Consider the following 23,665-nt stretch of genomic DNA (forward strand, 5'->3'; position numbering starts at 1 on the left):
CAGGGAGTAAAATGTGTTAAAATGTGTTATTGAGTGTAAGGGAAAATAGATTAAAAAAAACAATAGAAAATAAGTTATAAAACAGGGAGAAAAAGAAACAGCATAGGCAGAGGGAAAAAACACAAGATAGTAGATTTTAAAATTAATTACATTAAATGTAAATGATCCCATTTAAAAAATAAATATTTTGAAACTGAATTAATGAAATCCAACTCTACTGTTTAAAAGATGCACATCTAAAACATAAGGATACAGAAAATTTAAAAGTGAAAGAATAGTAAAAAGCCCATGGAAAAGAAAGCTAGTTTCTCCCAATTAATATCAGACAATGTAGACATTAAGGCAAAAGGTATTACCAGTTACTTCATAATGATAACATTTCAAATCACAGGGAAGACATAACAATTTTTTTAATTAAAATTTTTTTGAACATCTTTATTGGAGTATAATTGCTTTACAATGGTGTGTTAGTTTCTGCTTTATAAAAGAGTGAATAATCTATACATATACATATATCCCCATATCTCCTCCCTCTTGCATCTCCCTCCCACCCTCCCTATCCCACCCCTCTAGGTGGTCACAAGCACCGAGGTGATCTCCCTGTGCTATGTGACTGCTTCCCACTAGCTATCTATTTTACATTTGGTAGTATATATAAGTCCATGCTACTCCCTCACTTCGTCCCAGCTTACCCTTCCCCCTCCCCGTATCCTCAAGTCCATTCTCTATGTCTGCGTCTTTATTCCTGTCCTGCCCCTAGGTTCTTCATAACCATTTTTTTTTTTTTTTAGATTCCATACATAAGACATAGCAATTTAAATTTGTATACACCTAATAATATAGCCTCAATATATATGAAACAAAATTGACAGAACTACATGGAGCAATAGATGAATTCACAGTCAGAATGAAGTTGCAGGAATTGACAGAATACAAGCACACAAAAAAATCACTAAGAATACAGAGCACTTGAATGTGATTAACAGTCCACACCTAAAGAACCTATATAGACCATTACTCTCCCAAAGTGCACTTTATGTGTTCCTGTAAGCACCTATGGAACATTCACAAATATTGATTATGTACTGGATGATAAAGCTCATCTCAGCAAATTTCAAAGAATTAAATTATATAGGGTATACTATCTGACCACATGCAAATAAGCTAGAAATCAGTAACAATAGGTAAGTAAAAAATTCTGTGCTGGAACTCATTGTTTCTCAAATAAGCCAAGCTAATTTCCCCTTCTGCCTGGAATATTTTTCCTGTCGTTTTTCCCACATTAGGTCCTCTCAGCCTTCAGTCTCAGCTAAAATTTCATCTCCTCAGAGAGGTATTCCCTGATCAATCCAAAGTAGTATTCCCTGATCAAATCTAAAATACCCTCCTAGTTATTCAGTGCCTGATTCTTGTTTGTTTTCTTTACTTAGTATTAACCTTCAGTTATTGCATATCTGCCTGCTTAGTTGTCTTTGAATCCTCCTCTATATTGCAGATTCTGTGAGGGCAAAGTTCATTCTTTCTGTTCACGTCTGTGTCCCCAGTGCTGAGCACAGTGTGTGGTGTATAGTGGCTATTCAAGAAGTATTTATCGAGAGGATGAGAATGAACGTTTCCATAATTTTCTTCTTAATAAATGGAGGTGAGGAGAAATGCAGCAATACATGTGATAGTATCTTCAAAGGCATAAAAAATTGTGGGAAGCCCTTTCACTTCTTAATTCCAGAGGCTTTGGGGGAATGTGATCACATTTTGACGTATTATTATGAGAAGTGTTAAATTTGGGGGTAATTTAATTCTTAATTTCCAGGCTTAATGTGTTTAACATTTTAACCTCAATGTTTCATTTAGCATAGCTGTAGAAAATTTTGCTTAATTGGCCCCCTAAGGGGGAAAATTGCCTGAAAATAAGAAAAAGTGATGTATTTTAACAAATATTTTGTCCCAAAATACAAGTACAGCTGTATTTAACGAGGCTTAATCTTTAGTCTTACAGGGTGTATGAATTCTCTCTCTTTCTCTGTCTCTCCCTGGCATCCCCTCCCTCTCCTTCACCCTCTCCCTTGTCTTCCACTTCCGTTACTCCTATTACTTTTTTGTAGTTATAAACATAAGAAAATGATTTAGAAGTTAAGGTGCCACTGGAAATAGAACTTTAGGTTTATGATGTTATCCTTAACTATAGCATAAGACTAAAATAATTTTGGCCAAATTCTTTTAGTAACATCCTATCAGTTACTCTCTGATATTATCCAGGATGGAGATGTATATTAAAAGATCACTGAATTGACTAGATGGATTAATCTACACAGGTGATTCTCAACACGGGCCATACACTGGAATCACCTGAACGCTCTTACAAAATACTCATGCCCAGGCCCCTCCCCCCGGAGATTCTGATTTAATTGGTCTGGGTGCCACAAATTGGTAGTTTCAACAAACTCCCTGGGTGATTCTTATGTGCAAGCTGGGTTAATAATCAATGGTCTACAACTTTGTTACCCAAAATGTGATCACTGGACCGGCAGCATCAGTATCACTGGGGAGCTGGTGAGACATGCAGAATCTCAGGCCCCATTCCAGATCTACCTAACGAGGATCTTCATTTAAATAAGATCTCCAAGTGATCAGAGAAACACTCCTCTGTGATTCCATTGGCACTGTTAAAAAAAAAGTATCAGCTGAACTTGAGGCTAAACCTGTACACTTACGCTGCCATGACAACATAAGTTAGATTTGCATGCTAACCAAGAGGTAGATGTTTGTTCCCAAACCTGTTTATGGCAACTGTATTTGTACTGTAATTCTAATACTATTGAAATGCTATAAATACATATTCATAACATAATATGCAAGCCAATGAAATATGAATGTGAAAAGAAATACTATTGAAATGCTATAAATACATATTCATAACATAATATGCAAGCCAATGAAACTTTAATAAAAGTTGAGTGCTTTGGGAAAAGATGATAAACTCATACTGCTAAAAAATATCCTCTTGAACTAGGTGTCAGTAAGACAGTTGTAAAACGTGAAAGAAAACATAGGATAAGAATGATCTCTCTATAGATTGCTTCATGAGTGTCTATCTTGTTTCCCTTAAAACAAACAAATAAAAACTTAGAAATTATGAGCAACACATTTTACATTTTATTTATATAATCAAGATTACGATGAAGCACAGTCAGAGAATCCATACTGAAGAAAAGTGTTCTACTTCAAAACGTTGAATGTGTGAGGATGTGTTTTTAATTAAAATGTTTAGGGTACATATTTATTGTTGTCTATGATTTCTCACTTTAACTGGTTTTTTTCAAACAATGGACCAAATACCTGTCCAGATAACATGGAATAAAGAGTCTTCTACTGAATATCTATGTGACTGTCCTTATTTAAATGTTAATTCTAATGTTCTCATTTCCTAGTTCTTTTTCCTCTGCATAGAAATATAGTTTTCAAGCTTAGCTGTATACGTGGGCAGTGTTAAAAAATAAAGAAGCCCAAGTCCTACCCTCTGAGATTCTTATTATTATGCAGCTGGGCATAGAGTTTTAAATGTTCTTCAAGTGATTTTAATATGCATCCACAGTTGAGAACTGTTGGCCCAGTAGATTGGGAGTATATAAATTGGTTATAAAATCAACTGATCATAAATGAATTCCAGCTTATAAAGGTATCCTGATGAGATGTTCTTTAGGATCTGGGTCCGAAGTCTATGATGATTATTATTCTGTTCTGGTCTCTGACTGTACTGTGAGTACTCTGTCTCTGACTTAAATCACACTAAAGCGATTCTCCTTCAGTGGTCATTTTCAAATGCCCCTCCGCTGGAAAGCATTTCCAGTTCACTCTCGTAAGACGTTTTTCTTCCTCTGAGTTGTGTGGAGTTCCTCGTACGTGTGCTTCTCTGTGCACACTAGACTGAATGCTCCTTGAAGGCAGGAAGGCGCCTTCCTAGGACAGTGCCTGGTGGACAGGAGGTTATCATAAATGCTTCTTACTTCCACCAGGTGTTGCCACTCTTGTTGCAAGTTTCCTTTTGTTTAAACTTTCGTTGCTTTCTGCTTTCCTTTCTCCTGCTCCATCTCAGTTTATGCTTTATAATTTTTTTGTCCTCCGTTGCTTCCTCTGCTCTCTCCTCCCTCCTCAGTGTGCTGTCCGTCTGCATGTCTTATTCTACATGGAGCTGGCTCCCCTTAACCTTTGGCTTCTTCTCTTCCCTTGGCTCATACGCTTTGCATAATAGAAGGCGTTATTAATATACCACTCAGATGACTACATTTAAAATAGGTCCTCCTAAGACAGCTACCTTCCTCAGGCCCCACCCCCTACCATACGTTCTTTGTTTTACCTGTACACAGATGCTATTTTAAAATTGCACAATCACTCTTTCAGGGGCTTTACTTGTAATCTCTTAGTTGAGCACTAGTGTGTGGTTTATAATGAAAAGGATCATGCTTTACAATTCACAAAACATTCAGTATCTTTGTCAATATAATAATGAAACAGCATATGTCTAAAAGGTGCCAGTCATTTTGGAAATACACTCCTCAAAGTTAAACTAAAGATTAGGCATTTAAATTTTGACTGAGGTCACTGGATTCTTAGTGGTAAGAAAATGTACGCAGAAGTCTTTTTTTCAGAGGAGTTCTAGTTCTGGCTTTGAACTAGCAGTGTGTGGCAGTTTCCATATTATATTATATATTATGTTATCTTTGTAAAAGCTGTCACCTCATGTATGTTCATGTTGTCACTTTAAACGTGTTCATGTATTGACATGAATATTATGTTTTTCTCCAAATCTTTACCTTCACTCATTAAATTTATTTTTCTTATCCCCAGGAGACTAAATGAATTGATTACATTGTCTTTTTTAAAAGAATCCATCCTGTGGTATGTGAGGTAGGATCAAGAATAGGGGCCAGTGGTAGAAAGGTAGCTAAATGAAAAGAATTTCAGAATCTATCTTAGTTACAATTTAAATAGGTAGAATCAAATTAGGGGCAAAAGTACTGAACTCCTCCTTCCATCTATAGACTTGGCCTTCTTGCTATGATCTTCTAAATATCCAATTCTTGCTTTCCCAGTATCTACCCTTCTAACCAAAGGCTGATCTGGATAGGGTGTTAGAATTTATGCTTTTGTTGTATTCTGGAAGTTATTTTTATCCTCCTTTGCCTCCTAACCCCTCACTACTGCTAGATTTATGGTGTTTCAGGGCCTGTTCTCGTTTTGGAAGAATAGGCTACTGACCTAAATTAAGGCCCCCTAGGAGAAGCACTCTTTGGTCCTTTAGAAGTGCAAGGACATGATATATATAGGATGAGAAAGGAGGTTTGTGCATCTGCTCTCATGCTCTCATTTCCTAAACTCTGATATTAGTTTTGCAAACAACTAAATTCCCAAACAATTAATGAGATTTAGTTAAAGGAGGCAATCATGTATAATTAATGAATTTGTGAATTATTTAAACACTGAAATTTTGATCATTTAAACAGCATTGACTCATAAAAACTGGCTTTATGTAGAGAAAGGAGAAGGTTTTGTCATCAAATTGTCCAAGCAGACTTCTGTTGTATGTGTTGTCTTGTATTATTCATACTGCTTTGACAGTAGCCAGCTATTTTTCAGCAACTGATAGATCTGCTCCCATTTCAAGTGCTCCAGTTCTACTTCAGTGGAGAATAAGCTGCCATTTAACAGAAAAGGCAAAATAGTTCTGTGAGACCCAATTTATAGGACCTTTATTATAAGAGGCAAAATCAAAGGATAGGGCCAAATATAAAGGGACACATGAAGATCAGAGAGGCCAATTTTCTTGTTTTCAGGTTTTTCATCAAATAGGAAGCTAGAAGAGAACTTACCAAAAAAAATTCAACAAACCTTTAAAATTTATTATTTATGGCCAGTGCTGGGGGCTGAGTACAAGATCCAAAGACAAATTAAGACACTGCCCCCATCTCATGTAGGAAAGATAAAAAAAATGTACAACTAACTAGAGGAAAGGAAAAATGGGTTCAGTGCTCTAATAGAAATTTAAGCATTGTAGAAAGAGGGAAAATTAGTTTATAGCACTTAGTGCTCAAAACTTTTATTACAACCATATTGTTAAGAATTGACTCCAAGTGAGTCCAGATTTCAAACAAGATTGTGGGCTGGATAAATGCAGCATGACTGATTGGAGTCTTTTAAGAATATTGAAACACTTTCAGATTTTTTTGTTTGACTCCACAGAATCTTAGCCTGTTTCATGAATACATTTATTGTGCATTCTTTTTTAAAAGCTATAATAAAAATATACTTATACATAATTACAGTTAATGAGATATTTTCTCATCCAACAGTTTCCTTTTTTTTTGCGGTACGCGGGCCTCTCACTGACGTGGCCTCTCCTGTTGAGGAGCGCAGGCTCAACGGCCATGGCTCACGGGCCCAGCCGCTCCACGGCACGTGGGATCTTCCCGGACCGGGGCACGAACCCGTGGCCCCTGCATTGGCAGGCGGACTGTCAACCACTGCGCCACCAGGAAGCCCCTCATCCAACAGTTTTGATTTGTATATACCTAACAAATAAGTATCATGTTGACTCAAAATGAAATAATTGCCATTGTACATGGGGTTTTTAAGAGCCCTCCCAGTGGAAATCAAGATTAGAAAGAACATCATGTAAAAGCCACTACTTTATACAACTCTGCCCTTAACAGACAGCTTAAACAATTTAAAGATCACTGATAACTGGTGTTTTCAAAGAGAATTTTAAAGAAATTATAAATCCCATTTCTCACTAAGTGAATTATACTGTTTTTCTTCTTGGTATCTATAACCTTTAATTTTGTGTTGTATCATTTTTATTTATTTTTTTCTTTTTTTTTCCAAAATGCATTATTATTATTTTAAAATGAATTTATTTCATTTAACTTTTTTAAATTTTTAAATTAAATTAAATTAATTTTTTTATACAGCAGGTTCTTATTACTCATCAGTTTTATCCACATCAGTATATACATGTCAATCGCCAAATTCATCACACCCCCACCCCCGCAGCTTTCCCCCCTTGGTGTCCATATGTTTGTTCTCTACATCTGTGTCTCTATTTCTGCTCTGCAAACCAGTTCATCTGTAACATTTTTCTAGGTTCCACATATATGCGTTAATATACAATATTTGTTTTTCTCTTTCTGACATACTTCACTCTGTATGACAGTCTCTAGATCGATCCACGTCTCAACAAATGACCCAATTTCAATCCTTTTTATGGCTGAGTAATATTCCATTGTATATATGTACTGTATCTTCTTTATCCATCCGTCTGTCAATGAGCATTTACGTTGCTTCCATGACCTGGCTATTGTAAATAGTGCTGCAGTGAACATTGGGGTGCATGTGTCTGTTTCAGTTATGGTTGGCATATATACCCAGTAGTGGGATTGCCAGATCATATGGTAATTCTATTTTTAGTTTCTTAAGGAACCTCCATACTGTGCTCCATAGTGTCTGTATCAGTTTGCATTCCCACCAACAGTGCAAGAGGGTTCCATTTTCTCCACACCCTCTCCAGCATTTGTTGTTTGTAGATTTTCTGATGATGCCCATTCTAACTGGTGTGAGGTGATACCTCATTGTAGTTTTTTTTTTTTTTCTCATTGTAGTTTTGATTTGCATTTCTCTAATTATTAGTGATGTTGAGCAGCTTTTCATGTGCTTCTTGGCCATCTGTATGTCTTCTTGGAGAAATGTCTATTTAGGTCTTATGCTCATTTTCTGTTTGGGTTGTTTGTTTTTTTAATATTGAGCTGCATGAGCTGTTTATATATTTTGGAGATTAATCCTTTGTCCATTGATTCGTTTGCAAATATTTTCTCCCATTCTGAGGGTTGTCTTTTCATCTTGTTTATGGTTTCCTTTGCTGTGCTAAAGCTTTGAAGTTTCATTAGGTCCCATTTGTTTATCTTTGTTTTTATTTCCATTACTCTAGGAGGTGGATCAAAGAAGATCTTGCTGTGATTTATGTCAAAGAGTGTTCTTCCTATGTTTTCCTCTAAGAGTTTTATAGTGTCTGGTCTTACATTTAGGTCTCTAATCCATTTTGAGTTTATTTTTGTGTATGGTGTTAGGGAGTGTTCTAATTTCATTCTTTTACATGTAGAGTCCAGTTTTCCCAGCACCATGTATTGAAGAGACTGTCTTTTCTCCATTGTATATCCTTGCCTCCTTTGTCATAGATTAGTTGACCATAGGTGTGCAGGTTTAACTCTGGGCTTTCTATCTTGTTCCATTGATCTGTGTTTCTGTTTCTGTGCCAGTACCATATTGTCTTGATTACTGTAGCTTTATAGTATAGTCTGAAGTCAGAGAGTCTGATTCCTCCAGCTCCGTTTTTTTCCCTCATGACTGCTTTGACTATTCGGGGTCTTTTGTGAATCCATACAAAATTTAAGATTTTTTGTTCTAGTTCTGTAAAAAATGCCATTGGTAATTTGATAGGGATTGCAATGAATTTGTAGATTGCTTTGGGTAGTAGAGTCATTTTCACAATATTGATTCTTCCAATCTAAGAACATGATATATCTCTCCATCTGTTTGTATCTTCTTTAATTTCTTACATCAGTGTCTTATAGTTTCTGCATACAGGTTTTTTGCCTCCCTAGGTAGGTTTATTCCTAGGTATTTTATTCTTTTTGTTGCAATGGTAAATGGGAGTGTTTTCTTAATTTCTCTTGCAGATTTTGCAGATTTTTCATCATTAGTGTATAGGAATGCAAGAGATTTCTGTGCATTAATTTTGTATCCTGCAACTTCACCAAGTTCATTGATTAGCTCTGGTAGTTTTCTGGTAGCATCTTTAGGATTCTCTATGTATAGTATCATGTCATCTGCAAACAGTGACAGTTTTACCTCTTCTTTTCCAATATGTGTTCCTTTTATTTCTTTTTCTTCTCTGATTGCCGTGGCACGGACTTCCAAAACTATGTTGATTAATAGTGGTGAGAATGGACATACTTGTATTGTTCCTGATCTTAGAGGAAATGCTTTCAGTTTTTCACCATTGAGAATGATGTTTGCTGCGGGTTTGTCATACATGGCCTTTATCATGTTGATGTAGGTTCCCTCTGTGCCCATTTTCTGGAGAGTTTTTATCATAAATGGGTGTTGAATTTTGTCAAAAGTTTTTTCTGCATCTATTGAGATGATCATATGGTTTTTCTTCTTCAATTTGTTAATATGGTGAATCACATTGATTAATTTGCATAAATTGAAGAATCCTTGCATCCCTGGGATAAATCCCACTTGATCATGGTGCATGATCCTTTTAATGTGTTGTTGGATTCTGTTTGCTAGTATTTTGTTGAGGATTTTTGCATCTATAGTCATCAGTGATATTGGTCTGTAATTTTCTTTTTTTGTAGTATCTTTGTCTGGTTTTGGTATCAGGGTGATGGTGGCCTCATAGAATGGGTTTGGGAGTGTTCCTTCCTCCACAGTTTTTGGGAAGAGTTTGAGAAAGATGGGTGTTAGCTCTTCTCTAAATGTTTGATAGAATTCACCTGTGAAGCCATCTGGTCCTGGACTTTTGTTTGTTGGAAGATTTTTAATCACAGTTTCAATTTCATTACTTGTGATTGGTCTGTTCATATTTTCTATTTCTTCCTGGTTCAGGCTTGGAAGGTTATACCTTTCTAAGAATTTGTCCATTTCTTCCAGGTTGTCCATTTTATTGTCATAGAGTTGTTTGTAGTACTCTCTTAGAATGCTTTGTATTTCTGTGGTGTCTGTTGTAACTTCTCCTTTTTCATTGCTTATTTTCTTGATTTGAGTCCTCTCCCTCTTTTTCTTGATGAGTCTGACTAATGGTTTACCAATTTTGTTTATCTTCTCAAAGAACCAGCTTTTAGTTTTATTATTCTTTGGTATTGTTTTCTTTGTTTCTATTTCATTTATTTCTGCTCTGATCTTTATGATTTCTTTCCTTCTGCTAACTTTGGGTTTTGTTTGTTCTTCTTTCTCTGGTTCCTTTAGGTGTATAGTTAGACTGTTTATTTGAGATTTTTGTTGTTTTTTGAGGTAGGCTTGTATAGCTATAAACTTCCCTCTTAGAACTGCTTTTGCTGCATCCCGTAGGTTATGGATCGTCGTGTTTTCATTGTCATTTGTCTCTAGGTATTTTTTGTTTTCCTCTTTGATTTCTTCAGTGATCTCTTGGTTATTTAGTAACGTAGTGTTTAGCCTCCATGTATTTGTGTTTTTTACATTTATTTGTCTTTAATTCATTTTTAATCTCATATTGTTGTGATCAGCAAAGATGATTGATATGATTTCAATTTTCTTAAATTTACAGAGGCTTGATTTGTGACCCAAGATGTGATCTATCCTGGAGAATGTTCCATGTGCACTTGAGAAGAAAGTGTAATCTGCTGTTTTTGGATGGAATGTCCTATAAATATCAATTAATTATGTCTGGTCTATTGTGTCATTTAAAGCTTGTGTTTCCTTATTAATTTTCATATTGGATGATCTGTCCATTGGTTTAAGTGAGGTATTAAAGTCCCCCACTATTATTGTGTTACTGTCCATTTCGTCTTTTATAGCTGTTAGCAGTTGCCTTATGTATTGAGGTGCTCCTATGTTGGGTGCATATATATTTATAATTGTTATATATTCTTCTTGGATGGATCCCTTGATCATTATGTAGTGTCCTTCCTTGTCTCTTGTAACATTCTTTATTTTAAAGTCTATTTTTTCTGATATGAGAATTGCTACTCCAGCTTTCTTTTGATTTCCATTTGCATGGAATATCTTTTTCCATCCCCTCACTTTCAGTTTGAATGTGTCCCTAGGTCTGAGGTAGGGTCTTGTAGACAGCATATATATGGGTCTTGTTTTTTGTATCCATTCAGGAAGCCTGTGTCTTTTGGTTGGAGCATTTAACACATTCACATTTAGGGTAATTATCGATATGCATGTTCCTATTACCATTTTCTTAATTGTTTTGGGTTTGTTTTTGTAGGTCCTTTTCTTCTGTTGTGTTTCAGACTTAGAGAAGTTCCTTTAGCATTTGTTGTAGAGTTGGTTTGGTGGTGCGGAATTCTCTTAGTTTTTGCTTATCTGTAAAGCTTTTGATTTCTCTATCAAATCTGAATGAGATCCTTGCCAGGTATAGTAATCTTGATTGTAGGTTCTTCCCTTTCATCACTTGAAATACATCATGCCACTCTCTTTTGGCTTGTAGAGTTTCTGCTGAGAGATCAGCTGTTAACCTTATGGGAGTTCCCTTGTATGTTATTGTCGTTTTTCCCTTGCTGCTTTCAATAATTTTTCTTTGTCTTTAATTTTTGCCAATTTGATTACTATGTGTCTCGGCATGTTTCTCCTTCGGTTTATCCTGCATGGGACTCTCTGCACTTCCTGGACTTGAGTGGCTATTTCCTTTCCTATTTTAGGGAAGTTTGCCACTATAATCTCTTCAAATAGTTTCTCTGGTCCTTTCTCTGTCTCTTCTCCCTCTGGGACCCCTATAATGCGAATGTTGTTGCGTTTAATGTTGTCCCAGAGGTCTCTTAGGCTGTGTTCTTTTCTTTTCATTCTTTTTTTTTTTATTCTGTTCCACAGCAGTGAATTCCACCATTCTGTCTTCCAGGTCACTTATCCATTCTTCTGCCTCAGTTATTCTGCTATTGATTCCTTCTAGTTTAGTTTTCATTTCAGTTATTGTGTTGTTCATCTCTGTTCGTTTGTTCTTTAATTCTTCTAGGTCTTTGTTAAACATTTCTTGCATCTTTTGGATTTTTGTCTCCATTCTTTTTCTGAGGTCCTGGATCATCTCCACTATCATTATTCTGAATTCTTTTTCTGGAAGGTTGCCTATCTCCACTTTATTTAGTTGTTTTTCTGAGGTTTTATTTTATTCCTTCATCTGGTACATAGCTCTCTGCCTTTTCGTCTTTTCTATCTTTCTGTGAATGTGGTTTTTGTTCCACAGGCTGCAGGATTGTAGTTCTTCTTGCTCTGCTGTCTGCCCTCTGTGTTGATACCAATAGGGAAATTTAGTGTAGACTCATGTATTTTCAATCCAGTAATAAAAAGAATCTAAATATATAGTCACTGAGGAAATGTTTAGCAGTGAAATGTATGTCTATTTGCTTTTATATTCTAAAATATTGTTAGATAGGTTTGGATAATTCTTTCTACAAAGGTTTGCAGAAGTTGATTTAGATCTCATTAGAGGGATATGCATTTTCTATCTTTGCATTAATGACCAATGAATCATGATTTTATTGTGTAACTTATAGCTTTTAGAGTTTTACTGGCTTCTTTCGCTTACCCATTTCTCAATCTGTTGTATAAATTCCTTTTCACATTTTTACAACTGAAGAGTCTCAAATTTGCATCTGTTGCATTTCCTGTCTTCTTATTTCTTGTTAATTGTTAAAATAGAGGAGAGATTAAGTGAAAATATTTCACATTAATTGCTTTTTCAGATTTTCTCATAATTATGGTGCTATTAACTATGTGATTAGTGATATTTAATATAACCTTGGTAAAACATGTATACCAATTGTTACAGCATCCTATTGAATTTCCCCAAGTTCTAGTTAATTTCTCTCCCTATGGCTTAATAGACTGTTCATTGGACAGCTCTGAGTGACATAATTCACACGATGTGAACGGTACCCCCTGGTGTGTGTATGATATTGTGTGTGTGTGTGTGTGTGTGTGTGTGTGTGTGTGTATGTGTATATGAGAGTCATAGTGAATATGCCTTTGACATTGGTTAATATTAATAAGAGTAGCAGTAGTGCTATGGGTTAGTCTGACTGCATGGGGGCTAAGCTTCTTAGTCTGCAAGGGGATAAGACTGTATCAATGAATTAATACCCTTCCCCCTAGAGGCTTCATTACCTTCGAATATGTACATGTAATATACTCAATAAATCACTTAGCGTAGATCTTTGAAAATGCAGCCTAGTTGGCATAATTCTGCTTTAAGCTGGTAAATGATTTGGACATAGGAATCCAGAGTTATGTCACAAGAAACTTATTGCTATATATGCACACACCAGCATACACACACACCAAAACTAGGAAAGAAATGAAGCCTCTGTCTATGAACATGTTAATGCAATTGAATTGAAGAAGAAATCAATACAGCAAAATGATTATTCCTTTGTTGTTTTGTTGAGGAAGTGATTTCTTATACTGTGCTGGGGAAGGGTAAGCAGGGAGGTGCAGTTCAGTTAGGGAATTCTAGAGACTTTCTTGCAGTCAGTGTGGTAGCCACAGTGATCATTATTATCCCTGAGGCTTTGTCCCTGATACCTACAGGGGCTAGCCTTGGTTAAAATCAAGGCAGCACCTAATCTGTTTCCTCTCCTCTGTTTTAACACTTGATCTGTCCAGTTCCTTCATTTTGCCTTCTCCTTGCTTATGGACCTCATTTTGATAAGCTATCTGGGTTTTTTTTTTTTTTAATAGAGCTGTATTTTTTTAAATGTCTCAATTTTCCCTCTTTAAAATTTATTTTTACTGTGTTCCACTCTCTCATGCTCTTGTAAGCAACCTATCCTTGTAAACTATTTCTCTTCATGGTCTAAATTGAATTACTGTGATAGCTACCAGTGCTGGGGGTTGGTTATTCTTTCTCCTGGACACCCCACACACCCCGCCTGTCTTTCTCTGTCCTACTCTGTACCCCAGGAGCTGGACTTCTGCAGACTGTATCACCCTGGTCTCCTTGCCAGCTGGCTTTGGGTAGGGTTTGCCAATGGGATGCACTGGCAGGAAATCGGAAGGCCAGAGGAGAGAGAGTTGGCCGTGTTTCTCCCCTGCTCCTTCCCTGCACCAGGCTGGGTTTCTCGTGGTACCTGTGTCTCTCATGATTTCGACTGCCACTGGGCTGCCTCTCCTTCATAACTCTGGCTCACTGTGGGCTCCAATAAAACCATTTCCTCTCCCTGTTCCTTATCCCTGGGGTGATGATGACTTGTCGCTATTGCCAGAGTCTGGGTCCTTCTCCAGCCCTTGTTTCCTCACCTTTGATCCAGTGCCCCCGCCCCCGCCCCCAGTTTTCCACTTGGTCTCCTGTGTTTACCTGTCACTTATGAATTTCTCAGTTATAGCACTTGAGCTTGGCTTTTATTATAGTTAGTTGTGTACGAGTCTGTCTTCCCAACTCAGTAGTGAGGGGTAGAAACATGTCTCTTTCATCTTTGAATCCTAGTACCTAGCAGGCTACCTGGCATGTTAGCAGGAGCTCAGTACGTATTTGTTAAATGTATCAACAGATTAATACGACTTTTACTCCTGCAGTCTACTCCTACGTCCCAGAGCCATCCTTATGGATTTTCAAGATTCCTTGTAGTATTTTTTAGGAATGATTAGGAATATATACCTATATATGTATATATGTATGTATATATTTCTGAGTTTCTTAACATTTTTCCCCTAAAGAACCTAGGGAAGGCATACCCTGATGGCATTACTAGGTATTTAGAGTAAACCTCAGAATTATGGAGAATCACAGCAACTGATCAAAAAAGAAACGAGACAAAAATCACTCACTTTGGGTTCTCTCTAAGCCAAATTCACCCTGTTTGTGCTGATTGCTTGAAAGGAAATGAAGCAATTGTGATCTCATTCGTTTTGTGCTTCTCGCTCTGCCAAGCTCCATTTGGTGCCCTATTGTCTCACAAGTTGCCTATTTGAGTCTTTTGAATTAAGAGTTTAGAGCAGAAGGTCCATCTGCTCTGCATGAGTATTAAATTATCATAAGACTTTGTATAAGAAGAATTTACCTTTGTGGTTTTACAGTGTTTCCTTTTCCCTCTGCTCTAAGAAAGACTTGGAACATCATATTTTTTTCTTCAACGTACCCTTGGAGCTGAATAGACTGCAGTTACCAAGTTGTATAATATAATAGGCTTAGGAACCTTTGACTGGCAGGTGCTGAATAGAAGAAGGTTTTATTTATTCTCCTTATCTTATAAAATGTGGTACTTAAGTATAATTGAACATGCCATAAGCCAGATCTTGGCACTTTGAGGTTATTGAATCTCATAAGAAAAAACAAAGCACAATCTTAAAAATTACACATTGGATATAGACATTTTACAATCAATCAGGTTCATTAAGTAAATGCACATGCTATTGTAATTCATATATGATAGATAGTGTGCAACTGACAACTCCCTATTTTCATTTTGAATATTCATGAGTGAGCAAGCTTCAGCCAGCTTTTAAGTAATATAATTTATGCAAGTAAGTTTATTCACTTCCAACAACCTCCAAAACTTTAAAATCAATTTTCCAGTAATATATATTATGTAGTGAAATTTCTTAATAAAAGCTGAGTAAGGAGATCAGCTGAAGGATGGCATTTTTAAAATGTGCATGCTTTCCATTATTTAAATGTGCAGCTTTTAAATAATCAGTTAACTTTTGGGCAAAGATGAAAGTTGGCTTAAATATGAATATTTCTACAACCATATATATACTTAATATTTAATAGAAGTATGTCTAATTTCTGTTATAAATTTTTTTAGGCAATGTGATACTTTTAAAGATAATGGGGTATATAAATTCTGAAGAGGGACTTTATTCTAACTCACACAATGGAATTAAAAGGAAATATACACACCCCTTTTGTAAAATCCATGTAGTTAAAATTAAAAATTGGATTTAGTAAATAGGGCTAACAAACTGCTTGAGTTTTTTTCCTATCAGATGACTGCTTCCTCTGGTCTTTTGAAGTGATTAGCTTGGGTTGATCTAGATGTTATGGAGCTCCAAAGCATCTACAATATTGAGTGTCCTTTGAAAGGAAAACAGTGCAAATCTGTGAAAACAAAAGTTGGTTCAGAGTCTTAGAATGGAGGGCTAAGCCCAAGAAGGATACTGAAAGTTAAGCTTAATTAGCTTCAGGGTAAATCTGTCTCTGTTTAGGTGATGAGTCAACATAGGTAGTGTGAAACATTCATTTCAAAACAAGCAAGCAGTTTCCATTGGCTAAATGTTTGCTGTGAATTGTAAATATTTTGAAAGTCTCAAAAAAATTCTTTGATACTTTGTATGCATCTTCACTCATTAAAAATGTTTTCACCAGAGTCTGAAGTTCTATCTTAAAATTTTATTTAATTGTGATGGAAGCAAGGCAGGCCCAGATTAAGACCTTTCAACATCTTAAATAGGGTGCCTTAACCCACATGTACTTACAAATAAAATGATACTAACCCATAAAACATAACATTTACATGTATGTACTGGAATTAAAACAGTTTCTTTCTAATTTTCTGTTTTAAAATTCTGTAATGGGGCTTCCCTGGTGGCACAGTGGTTGAGAGTCCGCCTGCCGATGCAGGGGACACGGGTTCGTGCCCCGGTCCGGGAGGATCCCACATGCCGCGGAGCAGCTGGGCCCGTGAGCCATGGCCGCTGAGCCTGCGCGTCCGGAGCCTGTGTTCCACAACGGGAGAGGCCACAGCAGTGAGAGGCCCGCGTACCGCAAAAAAAAAAAAAAAAAAATTCTGTAATGGTATATAAAAAATGAACTTTTCTCATATTTGTGTTGCCCCTGATTTGTAGCTCTTTGAGCACCTGCTTAATGTGCCCTGAAGTGGGACATCATCTAACAGGCAAGTAATTAGCTTTGAGTCTGCTTATCAGCACTCCTTTTTCAGAGTTTAATTCTGACTTGCCATTGCCCCTTATCCTTTTTGTACCTTATTTTACTCTCTGAACTTAATGGGCATGAAAATAACTTGAGCCTACATGTGCCTTATATTGGGTTGAATTTAGGTTTAGTTACTCAAACACCTTGAAAAGTCACAAGGACGTGTGAAATATTGTGGCAAAATGATCTGAACACCTGTAAGCTATTTTTCTTAATGAAACATTTAAAAAATATATATGTTTTTTTAACTCCAAAGCTATATGCCAATTTCATGGACGAACCTATTTTGAAGGAGAAAGAAATACGGTCTACTCCTCTTCTGGCGTATGTGTTCTCTATGAGTGCCAGGTAAGGAAGCTCTTCATGTGTGTTTCAAATTTCTTTCCATTACATGAACACAGTAAATGTTCCTTTAAAAATCTCACCCTTGTAATACCTTTAAAATTCTAAGGCAAAGAGAAAATTTAAGATGATAATTATAGCTCAAATGTATAGAAATTCTCATTGTTTTTGCAATCATGTAAATTAGTGGTTGTAAAATAATTTTCCCAATAAATAAAAACACTCTTTTGTCATATTAAAGTTTTATGAAGTTGTCTTACATTTTCCAAACACAAATCAACTCCTTGTTTGCTGTTTTGAAGAAAATGTATTAGATAAAATTAGACTCGGCCTGTTCTCACTCTTGCTTTTGACTCGTGATAAATATCCGTCCAATTAAAATCAGAACCAAATTTACCGAATAAAAATTAGGTGTTGGATGGAGATGAGATTGATATTGATCTTAATTCCTTTGGGAGGAATCTTTTAAATAATTTTAAGGGGAATGTTTTATACATGTGCTTTTGACATATGCTTCTGAAGCAAACGTGATGCATTTTAAGTCTGCTTCTTGACCTACTAATTGAAAAACTAAATATGTTTCATAACACTTTGCACATTTACCTTTTATAAACTATGATTTTATATTCCTTGACCATAATGTTATATTTCAAGCCATATTCTGTCTAAAGGAAACTGTCTACATATAAAGTTTCTGCTTTAGGGTTCATTTACATTTGATCCTTAATTTTCTTCTTCAAATGCCTCCTGTACATGGTTTGTGGGGATGATTTAGTATGTATAGGTTATTTGGAAAATTAAGATAAGTGATTTACTCTGCTGGCAATAAACTGTGAGCATTCATATGATTAAGTGTTGGGGAAAGGAAAATCCTCAGAATTTTGCCAAGGTAAGTTGAATCTGAAAAATCCAGCTGTATACCTCGTGCATCTTAAGTTGGAAGACTTGGGATAAGCAAGGCAGAGACATAAAGATGCAAAACTGTGACAGATTTGGTTTCTGGAATGTGAAAGCTCTGATTTGTCCATGTCCGTTATAAGGTATTCTAGCTGCTTCTTTTGGCTTTAAATAAGCTCTCCCATGATGTAGGTTACCATCTTAAAGTTAAGGGAGCTGGGGCATAGGAACACTAACACAATTGCTGAAGCTATATTTCCAGATGGATTTTTCTCCGTCAGCATCCCTTCACCAATGCTGTTTTGAGTGGAGCAGGTCCCACGGTAGATATAAGGATTGGAAGGCTTGGAGTGAGATCTAGCAACACCAAGGAAATCTGAGAACTTTTACTTCAAGGAAGGTGGAAAACTTTTATCAGCTGGTTTCTAAGTAAACTCTAACTTTGAAATATCAGCCCTAAATCTGAAAATTGTGAGGGCATTTGAAGATTCTCCACTTTGTGTGTGTGTGTGTTCTTTTCATTTGACAAATGTATTCCATAATACTGATAATTATAATGTAAAATTTACTGAGATAGTTGCCTATTTGATTTTAAAATACCTATAAAGTGATTTTATTTTAAATTCGATTTGTGAGAAGTCTGTGTATAGGCAACTCTGCAGGTGCTTAATAAATATTGGGTGAATGAATAAATGTTACCATTTATTTGCTCAAACAAAAGAAATCACTTCCTACCCTCTAATGCTGTGCTGTCCAGTAGAAATATGATGCAAGCCACACATGTGATTTTTATTTGGGCTAAATTTTCTGTATTCAACCCCATATATCCAAAATATTATCATTTCTAATGTAATCAATATAAAATTCTTAATGAAATATTTTACATTATTTTATCATACAAAGTTGTCAGAATCTTGTAGCTAGTGGCTGTGGATTCTACAGCACAGCTCTACCAGAATTTCATAAGCTTTTGTATTCTTCACTAAATTCTTGACATTAAGGACTCCCATTGTTTTTTCTCCCTTCAGGCCCCTGAGCTATTTTACATAATTGTCATCTCTCTCAGGCTTCCATTTTCTGGGCTGTCAATTCTAGTCCTTCTTTGTTCCTTATTGTCAGTTTTGTGGCCTTGAAAATGTGTCCTGGGGGGTCTGTGAGTTTCATAGTAACACAGAAAAACACGGTGGTCCTGAAAAGAAGATTATCAGAATGGATATTACCGTCAAACCAAAGGAAGAATAGCGTTTGACTCCACTGTATACATGTCTTCTGACACTTTCTTTCTTTTTTTTTCCTGCCATTATGGTGACTTGGAGAAGGTCCTTTCCATTGATAAGCCAGGAAGAGGGAGATATTGAAATTACGATTTCTTCAATAAAAGCAGTACTTATAGAAATGATATCTAAAAAGCTAAGCTATTGAGCAGTATTAAAACAGAAGCCTTCAAGTTCCATCGGTGATTTTATTACTTATGTATTGGTAAGCATAGTATAACAGTTAATGACCCTCGCTCTTAAAGAGGCTGGAGGTTGACAGTATAGAAGCAAAATGTTTGCTTCAAGGGCAGTGCTGTTACATTTATCAGAAAAGTATTCTGTTCTGTATTTTGGTTTCTCTTTGAGAAGGGTTTTATCTGCTTCGGTGGCTAGAACTATAATCGTTTTACATTGATTTATTCATTCATTCAGGAAAAGTTTTCGATTGCTTATTATATGCCAGAAAAAATGCAAGACATTCATGCTCAAGAGACATAAATCCTGCCCTCATTTTCCTTATAGTTTTGTGAGAGATCCCCAATGTTCCTCATCACACTCACTTGGGATAATCTATAACAGTTTAGGAAACTTTGAAATGAGAATGTTTAAAAAGCCCGGGTTTTATTTATTGTTTTTTCCAAAGTGAGCTATTGATAGAATTCAAGCTGTATCTTTGACACAGTTGTCATCTGGATGTGCAAATATGTTGTAAACTAACAGAATCTTTCAGGATTACCCTGATGTTTGGAAATTGAAGGCATGGCTGCAGCGTGGCATGCTTCCATTCCCAGAGCTGCTTGTCCATTTGAAAGGCTTTCCAGTTGTCATTTAATGTTATTTTGCAAGTGAGTGTGTGACCTGTGCAGAGGTTCTCAGGGTGAAAATTTTACTCTCATGTTCGAAGAAATTTCTTGGATGTCGGATCTGGAAACTTCTGAGTTATTCCTAATTAAGAGGTTTGAAGCTTTTATTTTCTGTTGTCTGACAGGACCAGACCATGAAGCTGGTTGAGAGTTCAGGCTGTCCAGCTCTGGATTGTCCAGAGTCTCATCAGATTACCTTGTCTCATAGCTGTTGCAAAGTTTGTAAAGGTAAGGCTTGTCTGTAAAATAAAATTTATGTGCATGAGTCATTCTAAGAGGCTACTTCAACTGACAGGAAATAGAACTTTTTATAATCAAGTTATTTCCAAAGACTATCGAATTAAAATCGAGATGCTCCCATGCATTTCTGCAGGGTGTATTGTACCTGTCTCAAGCTCTGGGTTTCTATACTTCTCTCTGTGTACTTGTCCTGAGTCAGCACGACATTGTTGAAAACATTTACACAACAGTGCTGAGTTATTTTATTGTTTCTTTTTTTTTGCTGGGGGCGGGGGGCGATTTCCTTTCTTTTCTCTTCAGTCTGTTTTTATAATTGTCTGAGCATAATTCCCATGTTGTTCAAATCCCTCTCTTCACAATTCCACTCTCCTTCACTGATAGGCTTCTACACTACCAAGAAGAGAGAGGCCATCAGACATGCATTGCTTATTCTGTGTTGCCTCTATGATGATAAGCCTATGACCAATAAGTAGAGGAACTTAGATTTTTAGTTCAGTATAAGAAAACAGCAAAACTTGAGGTATTCAGAAATGCAGTGGGCTGCCCAGGAGGCAGTGAGTTGCCCATCACTAAAGATTCTTAAACTTGGTATTTTGTTATAGATTTAAGTATTAAACTAAAGGATTAATTATATGGAATTTTTATGTTCCCTACCAATCATGAAATTATATGTGCCTTCTTGTGTTATCCTGAAATTATGTGTTTGTGAATCTGTCTCCTCCATTGGATTTTGCACCTTGAGGTGCAGAATGTAACAGGCTGGGTCTTTATATTCATCTCTATATTCTTAATACCTAGTATGACACCTGGGATGTAGCTGAGACTCATAACTCATGTAGTTGGTACTGTATAACAGTGCCTTAAATGAGCTACTAGCACTTGTTTTAATAATAGCCTTTATTGGTGCAAAATAAAACTTAAATGGAAAAAAGTAAGAAAAAGAAACTTTATAAAACATATACTATTTTGTTTCCTTTTAATCTCATCTATTAAAAAGGAAACATAAGATCCCTCTCTCCCATTTTTAGAGGGTGGTACAGTTTTTTCACTTTCTTTTTAGCTGCTTCTTCTATCCATTCAATTAAGACGGCCTGATTGCATCCATTTCTTTTTAAAGAGGCTTAATACATTACCAAGAGCAAATTAAGAATGGAAAAGCTAGCTACAAAACTGGTTACATTTAAATTGCCTATAGTTTTAAAAATTAATATGTTTACACAGCCCACTCAAAATATCAATACAATGACAAAATATACTGTGACCTACACCCCCTCCACCTGAGATCCTGATATCATTGATATGTGACCGGCCAGAGCCAGAACCAAACTCAGGTTTGGCTTCTCATTGCTCAAAAGTCAATGTTCTGGAGACAGGGTTTGGTGGAAAAAGAAAGATGTATTATTCAGGAAGCCGGCAACCTGGGAAGATGGACTAGTGTCCCCAAAACCATCTCCGAGTTGCCAGTTAGGGGACAAAAGTTTGTAAAGGAAAAGTTTCAGAGGTGTGCAGTAGGGGGCTATGTGTGGAGCAGCACAGTCTGCTTCGATAATTGCCTTGAAATTGGTGGTGCAGTGGTCTGGTCCGAGTCACCTTGATTGTGTAGGGAGAGCAGTTAATCTGTAACTGCAGGCTTGAAATGTCCTGTAGTTCCTGGAATTTCTCAAGCATGTAGAAGGTTATTCTTTAAGCATTTAATCATATTATAGCTTAGTCAGGCCTAGGTCATAGGTTTTTCTCAAAATGGAACTGGGGCTTCCAATATGGAGTTGCCTTCGCTAAGGCAGAAGCTCAAATACCTTTTCCTAATTCCTGAATAAGTGTTTCAGAGCCAGATTTCAGATATATGGGATGGAGCCTTGATATCACCTTAAAAAACACTCTTCAATAAATTATTTTACTCAGCCTGGATTGAGAACCTCTGGTTTAGAACTGGAACTGAAATTGGACAAGTTGGACTTTCTTGAAACATTTAGCACCATTTAAAATAAAGGTTACTTCCATTTCTGACTTCAAATAAATAGAATAAACAAATGAGTCCTCCTAGTATTCTCTGACTTTTAAACTAAAAAACGTCAAGTTTTGAAGGCTTAAAGTTTGAGTCAACTCCTACACACATATTGTGACAAGCTCATTTGTAGTAAGGTTGGCCTCCAGTTTCCAGGCCTGCCTGCCTAGTGCTAAAGATGCCATGTTCACATCTGAAAAACTCAGTTGTTCAACAACAGTTAGTAAATATTCCCTGAGGGCAGAGCATGAGATTAAATTGTTGACCTTTCCACTGGAGGCTCGGCTGGTGGTTGGAAACCAAGCTGTGCACCGAAATAAGGCTCCAAATTTCTAGGCACCAAGTCAAATCCAGCCAGGGCTGTTTTCTAGGTACCCTGCTGTCTTCCATTGTACCAGCTCAGGAACAGTGGAGCAGGAATGTTCTTTTCACTTTTTTCGTATTTGAGAGCTCTTTCAAGGAAGCTTGTGACAAATTACAACACGACAAGAGACTTCATGATACAGCAAGGACTCTGACTTAGAAAGGTACAGAAATAACGTGAAACTATATGTTTTCATATCTCAGCCCGTCCCATTCTTCTTCTCCTCCCTTGGCCACCCCTTTCTCTGCTTACAGACCATCAAGTCCTATTCACTGGAAGCCCAACTTTAATTTAGCATTGACTTTGTCGTGCCTTACAATTAGAAGTGATAGAGGCACCGTGTGCATAAGGCTGAGTGGGTGTAAATTGTTTGCACCCAACTTCTGGACAATTCATAGTTTCCCACATCATTCAATTACATCGTCATGATTCTTGTTATCTGTGTACCACAAATAACATTATTTAGTTAATGTTTTAATGTCTACTGTCAGTCAACTCATTTTGTGGAAATTTACTTTTATTCCTAAGCAGTAGTATCCATGAAATAATGGGATTATTTGTTAGATTCATGTATTTTTTTATACACATTTAAATAATTCCATTGCTATCAGTACTGTTTTTTTAAATGTTCATCCATGCACGTGAACTACCTTTTGGGAAAAATCAGGATTTTCCATCATCTTGCAGACGATACTGATATGAGTTAATATTCTTTCAGGTACAATTGATAGAACACCCAATGCAACTGACTTAAGCAAACAGTGGAATACATGGCCCCAGTGAGTGGCTTGACTCAGATCTCAAATCTCGCACCTTTGCTTAGATACATCTTTCTGTTTGTCTCCTCTGAGGTGGCCTTATTTTCAGACTCTGTGTGTTCCCTGACATTCTTATGCTCACGTTATTATGATACTCAAGTAGGTGGAAGAGAAAGTTCAATACCCTCGTGAGCTGAACAAAGGTCCCAGAATTGAGTTTAAATTATCTGCGTTAACCTGAACTGCATCATTTGCTCAGACCTGAAGAAATTCC

At 36.5% G+C, this 23,665-nt stretch overlaps 1 protein-coding gene across 1 annotated transcript in view; it reads left to right on the plus strand.

The window, feature by feature from the left end:
* Positions 1-23,665, plus strand: part of NELL2 (neural EGFL like 2) — a 492,411-nt gene that overhangs the window by 243,038 nt on the left and 225,708 nt on the right. Inside the window, exons 11-12 of the mRNA XM_060165069.1 lie at positions 16,923-17,014; positions 20,150-20,252. Coding sequence (XP_060021052.1) covers positions 16,923-17,014; positions 20,150-20,252 — 195 coding nt within the window. The remainder of the gene's footprint in view (positions 1-16,922; positions 17,015-20,149; positions 20,253-23,665) is intronic.

This window comes from Lagenorhynchus albirostris, chromosome 11 (assembly GCF_949774975.1).
Source record: "Lagenorhynchus albirostris chromosome 11, mLagAlb1.1, whole genome shotgun sequence".
NCBI classification, from domain to species: domain Eukaryota; kingdom Metazoa; phylum Chordata; class Mammalia; order Artiodactyla; family Delphinidae; genus Lagenorhynchus; species Lagenorhynchus albirostris.